The sequence below is a fragment of the Bicyclus anynana genome, chromosome 14 (assembly GCF_947172395.1).
Source record: "Bicyclus anynana chromosome 14, ilBicAnyn1.1, whole genome shotgun sequence".
NCBI classification, from domain to species: Eukaryota; Metazoa; Arthropoda; class Insecta; order Lepidoptera; family Nymphalidae; genus Bicyclus; species Bicyclus anynana.
The window spans coordinates 7,283,665-7,291,291 of record NC_069096.1 but is presented as its reverse complement, the minus strand read 5'-3'; the positions used below and the strand labels follow the sequence as shown (position 1 = coordinate 7,291,291).

The window sequence follows — 7,627 nt, the reverse complement described above, 5'->3', positions numbered from 1 at the left end:
TTAGTACCAACAGATGGCATATTATGCTGAGTTGTACACCCTTTGTTTTTAAAGTTACAGACAGATATGCTGTCTTTAGTGTAAGATTGTCTGTACCACTACAATTTAAATTAATTTATTTACTTTTTTCTTTCTTCTTTTTATTAATCTTAATTTTATAAGTTCCTTCATTATTAATGCGTATATTAATTATTATCTGGAGTAAAGCTTAGAATGAACTCGCATCACATACATTTATTAACAATTTAAGACAATCTACATGCGCGATTATCAGTAAGACTGTCTTTAACAAGGATTAAGCGTTCTTAATCTTAAGGCTGCTACTTAACGTAAAGAACTTGAACAAAAATAATTAATTTGTTTACATTGGGACGGGAACAAGTGAATGCATTTTTCTCAATTTTTTCGGCGTAACATATTCAAACTCTAAATAATTAACTTTGTTACCGAAATTATAACTTACCAATTTTTAAGTGTAATTTTCGCGTCAAAACGGCACTTTTGAAATAGCGATTAAAAAAAAATTTAATTAACAGTATACGTAATATGACAGTTATATTAAATAGGTAGTTTCTAAGCAAGAGCGAAGCGCTAGCAGATACTAGTATGCCCAACGATATTTTATACTATGGATATGTTACGTGCCTACGAAATCACCGCAAAATGTGATCCGAATCGAACAGACAACTCGACATTGTAGACAATATTTACGAGTAGGTATGTATGTGTTTAAATAACTTTCGTTCTTTAATAAGCGACTAAATGTTTTAAAATTTTTCCGCCTCAATTTCGACGCGATAGTGCACATGACCCACATCTCTATGCCTATTGCCTAGTATAAAAAGAAGCTAAGAAAGGTTTTTCATTAAGTTGCACGTAGTATGAAAGTGAGAAACGTGTTGATATCTATAGTCCATTAAAAAAGGCAGTTACTCGAGTAACTGCCTTTTTTAATCAGTTACTCGAGTAACTGCCTTTGTGATCTGCGACTAGAGCCATAATGGCTATCACGGCTCTAGTCGCAGATCTATCGCAGTGGATATGAACTCTGCCTCCGATTCCGGAGGGTGTGGATTCGAATCCGGCCAGGGGCATACACCTCTGACTTTTCAGTTGAGTGCATTTTAAGGAATTAAATGTGACGTGTCTTAAACGGTGGAGGAAAAACATCTTGAGGAAACCTGCATACCTGATATATTTTTTTGATTCTCGCGTGTGTGAAGTCTGCTAATTCGCATTGGGCAAGCGTGGTATACGCCTAACCCCACTTATTCACAGAGGAGACTCGAGCTCAGCAGTGAGTCAAATTAGGGTTGAAGAAGTCTTTAATCTATAACTAAGGTTAAGGAGCTGGACTCTAATCTCAGAAGTCTAAAGTTCGATTCTCGGCCGTTGGATTACTAGAGTACTCACTCAATCTTAACATAGGGCTTATTTGAGGCGGATTCTAGTAGTGTTTTTTAATATTCTATTATTTATTTCACTTTATTACTACTCGTAGGTATAGAAATTCCACTCGAACCAGATAACTTTATTGTATATGTCTTAAGAATCACATTATAATATTTTATTATGTCAAGTAGATAAACACATAAACAAATTCAAAACGAATACTTTGAACCAAAAGTCTGCAGTCAAGTACAAATATTTGTTTTGATATTAACAGTTATTACAACAGAGATGTTAAATAAATTATACTTTTATATAATGTTAGAAGCAGGTAACAGCATTGAAGTAACATCGAAGCACACGACCTCTGGCTGCTCCTTGCCCGCGCCTCTGTAGACCGGTCTGTAAAGAATTATATGTAAGATCAAAGGATCTAATGCGGGTTAACCTGCTGTTATAACTGTACAATTGTGCAGTTTTATCTCACCGAAATTTCATTAGCAAAACTATACAGTTCTCAGTTTTAAGTACGCACAGATGTTTAACTGTAGAGTTCGACTGAGCTCTTGACGGCAACATATACAATTAATTTCATTGGAACAATCAAGGAATTTATAAACCAATAAGTACCTACCTACTTGTATCTATTTTGAAATAATTTCTGAAGGCAAAGCTATGGTCTTAGCATTAATTGCAAGTAATATGTTGTTGAAACTAACTAAACTAAACTACTTGTTTGATCTCTTTGCCAATTTTATAGAAAACCAGCTTTTTCTCAATCCTGTTAAGGGTATTTCGTGCGCCACCTATTATAAAACTGTTGTACTAATTCAAAAACATTCCCTTTTTGTGAAAAGCGATAATCACGCTTAGAACCAGATTACAGATAATTCCTTACAAAACTTGTAGTTGTGGTCTAAACTGACATAAACTGAGGATCGAACCCATTACCTCTTTGTTCAAAACCACAGCACTACCAATTGAAAGATTGCCTAAGGGGTCGCTAGAGGTCGTTAACGGATTAAAAAGATTATTTGAGTTCCTCTTCTTTTATGAGAGTAAAAGAGCCCTATACAGGGTTATAATAATGTACTAGCCAACGCCTGCGACTTCGTCCGCTGTAGTCTGAGTCGCACGACATTTCTGAGTGCTTCGCAGAACTGACAATGGACATTATATTCATTAATGCTTCGCTCCTATTAGTCGCAGAGTGATGTTATAAAGCCTAAAACACCTACGTGGCTTCCTATTGGTAAAAGTATTTTTAGAATCGGTTTAGTAGATCTAGAGATTACCCCCTCCAATCCAAAACATACAAACAACACACGAGCTTTACCTCTTTATAATATTAGTGTAAATGTATAGATGTGAAGAGCCGTGCTAACCCAGTGGATATGACCTCTGCGTCCGATTTTAGAGGGTGTGGGCTCGAATCCCGTCCGGGGCATGCACCTTCAACTTTTCAGTTGTGTGCATTTTAAGAAATTAAATATCGCGTGTCTACGTATTAAATATCACTAAACTGTGAAGGAAAAACATCTTGAGGAAACTTGCACACCAAAGAAATCTCTGCGTGTGTGAAGTCTACCAATCCGCATTGGGCCAGCGTGGTGGACTATTGGCCTAAGCCCTCTCATTCTGAGAGGAGACTCGAGCTCGTAATATGGGTTGATATTGATGATGATAATGATGTATCATCTTGATTTTTTCTTAAAACTTCAACATCACTTTCAACAACACACATCACAACATCACAACTTAAAACACAAAACAAAAAAATCAACATACCATATCATTAGTCTCAATGTTAGCAATACGCAAGGGCGCTGTTCGCGGTCCGTCCCTGTCAACATCGAACCGCTGGCTGGCGCTTTCTTCGTGCAGCGCTTTCTGTAGCGCGATCAGTAGACGATCCAGCACTAATGCTGCTCTTTTCTGAGGCAGGATTATTTCCTGGAAAAATTTAAATATTTTTTTTAAAAGTATATTTACCATATGACCAATATTCCCATTCCCCACCAATTAGTCGGAAAAGACTATGTTAGGAGTGGGTACGACATTAGACCAACGGCGCGGGGATCGATCCACCACCCTTGATGATGAGTCTGACCGCTCTTACGGTTGAGCTATTGAGGCTATAAATATTGCTGAAGCTTATGTGGTTCATTATTATTATTTGACCAAACAGAAGTTATTAATTACACCATATTAATAACTAGTTTATGGCATAATTGTTCAAACAACAGCAAGAGAATATAAAATACTATATAAGAATGAAATAACCGAATAAAGGGATAAAGTTAGTCGTGTTTTCGGGGGTAATCTGTGGATTGATTTGGAATTTGAAATTCTTTTGCCACTAGAAAACCACATTATTTGTGAGTGTCATAGGTTATATTTTAACCCCTTAATTATCAGTAATTATTGAGTAAAAGACTTGGAAGATATTAAATAGAAACCGAATACATTTAAAAACCCGCAATCAACGATTAGCCCACTTATCATTGTTTAAGGTTGTAGGCATTTGTAACTTTTTTTTTATTCTTTACAAGTTAGCCCTTGACTACAAACTCACCTGATGGTAAGTGATGATGCGGTCTAAGATGAAAGCGGGCTAACTTGTTAGAAGGAGGATGAAAATCCACACTCCTTTCGGTTTCTACATGACATCGTACCGGAACGCTAAATCGCTGCAATAACTGCCGCAATATCACGCGTTATGAGCATAAACGAGCTTATACTCAATGTGACCATAGCCAATTAACCCAACGCCGAACACGACAATGACAAACATAATTTAATTTTAAAGACTTTCCACATCAATGCATCTGTCACGCCGCATAATTAATCATAAAAGTTATTGTAACGCTAAACCTTTACAGTAAGACACTTTATTCAATTCAATGTTTAAAGTTTAAATTCTATTTTAGGAACAATACGTTTTAAAATAAACCATCATGAAAGTTATATCATTAACGCTAAAATTAGGTCTACACCTACGGGAGTTATTCTAAAATACATTAGTATACATTATTTTATTTAAAAACTTGCGGAAAATCAACTCCGTCAAAATTAGTAATTAGCAGTAAAACTTGTCAGACTCCAGCGGGCGATGGAGCGAGCTATTCTTGAATTATTTTTTTTTTCAGAAAAGAGGAAGTCCTCAGAAGAAACAAGTCATCGATATAGCTTAGCTAGTCTATCTAAATAGCAATAGGCAGGACATTAGTTCGAAGAGCCGAAGTACGTTGGCATTCCATTCTGCTGGAATGGCGATCCCGTACAGGGCAGCGCAGTGTTGGTCAACCCCACTAGGTAGACCGACGACATAGCCTCTCGACATTGTAGAGAGAGATGCTGCCGGCTCTAGATCGTGGTGTTTGGAATTTCATACAGAAGAATTCTGTCCAGCAGTCATGGATGTCCTTCGGATGGTAATGATGATGATGATTATGGACTTATCGAAAAGCTTCGATCAACATCTCAAGAAGCTTTCACTTAACTGTTGGATCAAGGGTCGGATACAGAAGGCAGTGATTTTTGAGACGGCGCGTATTGTGCGGAGGTACCACACTCTGGAACCCTGAACACCGGTTGCTTGGGCACTCAAATGTCCCGCAGCGGGAGGGTTGTTTTTTTTTATAACTTTTTAATAGTGTCTTGTGTTAATTTATATATTCATCATCATCATATCAGCCGATGGACGTCCACTGCAGGACAAAGGCCTTTTGTAGGAACTCCCAAACATCATGATCCTGAGCCGTCTGCATTCAGCGAATCCCCGCGACTCGCTTTATGTCATCAGTTTACCTGGTGGGAGGTCAACCAACACTGCGCTTTCTAGTGCGGGGTCGATATTCCAGCACCATGTGCCCCGCCCATTGCCACTTCGTTAAAAATAAAATAAGACAAATAAATAAATGATAATGATGAAAATGATGAGAAGTACTTGTTGCCGAAATTTGACCGGGAGAACATTGTTTTTTCTCTTCCACAGTACATTAGTATGTATTATAGTAGTATTTACTATTTGTACATTAGTTTCTAAGTGTTATTATAAGTTATTGTTTATTTTTGTTTTAATGTACAATAAAGTATATTACTTCTTCTTCTTTTTTTATTAAGATAAATTCTCTACCTCGGGTAGATCTCTTCGATCTGCTTCAATAGTGTAGTAGTCTCCATCGGTCAGTCCCCTGGAGGGTTTGTCGAGTGCGGGCGCAGCGAGCGCGGCTGACAGCGTCATCAACAGCAGAGGCATGTGCATCATCGTGAGGACATGTGACTCCTGGAACGTGATAGTAAAAAACTTGTTAAAGTGACGTGTGAAACTTGTCTGATGATGTTGAAATACTGTTTCGAATCCATCTAGGTTTTTTTTTTTTTAATTTTTTACAAGTTAGCCCTTGACTACAATCTCACCTGATGGTAAGTGATGATGCAGTCTAAGATGGAAGCGGGCTAACTTGTTAGGAGGAGGATAAAAATCCACATCCCTTTCGGTTTCTACACGGCATCGTACCGGAACGCTAAATTGCTTGGCGGTACGTCTTTTCCGGTAGGGTGGTAACTAGCCACGGCCGAAGTCTCCCACCAGCCAGACCTGGACATATTAAGAAAATCTCAATCTGCCCAGCCGGGGATCGAACCCAGGACCTCCGTCTTGTAAATCCACCGCGCATACCACCACTGCGCCACGGAGGCCGTCATATCATATCGTCAACATCTAGGTTCTTAATCAGAGGTTTATATTTATTAAACAATCTAATAAATAATCACACTAATATTATAAAGGCGAAAGTTTGTGTGTATGTGTATGTATGTTTGTTCCTCTTTTACGCTGCGACCACTGAAGCAATTTGGCTGAATTTTGGAATGGAAATAGATTTTACTCTGGATTAACACATAAGCTACTTTTCATCCCGGAAAAATCCATGGTTCCCGCGGAATTTATGAAAAAACTGAATTCCACGCGGACGAAGCCGCGGGCGTCTGCTAGTATAATGCTATAATAATGCTGGAATGCAATGAGAAATGGAATGTAGCTAATAACTCTTTGGAACATATAATGAAGATCAAGGAGAAGGATGAAAGAGAGAATGGGAGGAAAAAAAAGACTCGCGACGTTGGTGGTAGGCTTTATGACAGGGACACCAGCGTAGAGAAGGTAGGAGGGATTTTTAGCCGGTAAGAGTCCGGCACTATCCAACATGGATGTCCATGAGGATTTTCCCCCCTATGGTAAGAAAAAAAAAGGTTCTTAATCATTGTATTTGCTCATCATTGCAAAGCTGCCAGTGGCGCGATTGGCGAATGAGAAATCATGACGAACCTTTATTGAAGAATTTTCCACTTTGTACAATTTGTACGTATTATACCTATCACGTTAAATACCACCACTGAAAGCTGCGTAAACAGAATAGAAACTTGTTCGAAAACTACTAACCTGTTATCTTTTTTGTTATCTTTAACTTAACTTAATAGAAGACCGCTTAAAATCAGAAATAAAAGAGTCCTTGTAACAATACAACATTTGAAAATTGCTATGAATGTAATGAAAGAGGTCCCGTCTGTTTAATACAAGGTTAAAGAAAACGTATATCAATCGCGTTTCAGGGACAGGGAAATTGGAAGCTTGTTCTCCTATTCTACAACACTCGTATTTATGTTGTATGTATGTATGTATACTCAAGTATGTAATAAACCCAATACATTTACCTACTGTTCTTTTGCATTATTTTGTTCAACTATTAATGAAGGTGGTGTGATCCTCTTATACCCTAAAATATTTCTACGTCAAATATTAAAAATAAATATGTAATAAGAGGCTATTTAAAAATAAAAAGGATATTTTGTAATTAAGATAATTAATTACCTCAAGCCTCAACTCTCAAAAGAAGAGATATAGACAAATCATAGATTGATCTTTGATCCAACGTATCAATTTCTTCAGGCGATATCGGATTGTATATTATAAGTTGTGCTTCGCCGTTCAATTAAACTCATCTATGGGGATAATAATGATTATTATCATCATTAATAAACCATATTCGGCTCACTCTTGAGCACAAGTCTCCTCTCAAAATGTGAGGTGTTAGGCTAATAGTCCACAAAGCCGGTCCAATGTGGATTGGGAAGATTCACACACGTAGAGAAATAAGAAAATTTTCTAGTATGCAGATTGGATCATGATGTATTTCCTTCACTGTTTGAGATACGTGATATTTCATTTATTAAT

General features: G+C 37.4%; 1 protein-coding gene across 1 annotated transcript; it reads right to left on the bottom strand.

Annotated features, from left to right (window-relative positions):
- Nucleotides 1–1,516: 1,516 nt before the first annotated feature.
- Nucleotides 1,517–5,762, bottom strand: LOC112044460 (uncharacterized). Its single transcript, XM_052885538.1, has 3 exons — nt 5,519–5,762; nt 3,178–3,354; nt 1,517–1,791 (listed from the first exon to the last, which is right to left on the bottom strand). Exons 1-3 carry the CDS (start codon nt 5,657–5,659, stop codon nt 1,711–1,713), a joined length of 399 nt encoding a protein of 132 aa, XP_052741498.1. The 5' UTR covers nt 5,660–5,762; the 3' UTR covers nt 1,517–1,710.
- Between the last annotated feature and the right edge of the window lie 1,865 nt (nt 5,763–7,627).

Bases quoted from the DNA above. Each gene is read 5' to 3' on its own strand.
- LOC112044460 (XM_052885538.1), bottom strand. From the start codon at position 5,659: ATGATGCACATGCCTCTGCTGTTGATGACGCTGTCAGCCGCGCTCGCT. The intron at 3,355-5,518 runs TTATCTTAATAA...AAAAAAATATTT, and splicing joins ATCTACCCGAGGTAGAGAAT to AAATTTTTCCAGGAAATAAT. The intron at 1,792-3,177 runs GTATGTTGATTT...AATTCTTTACAG, and splicing joins ACATTGAGACTAATGATATG to ACCGGTCTACAGAGGCGCGG.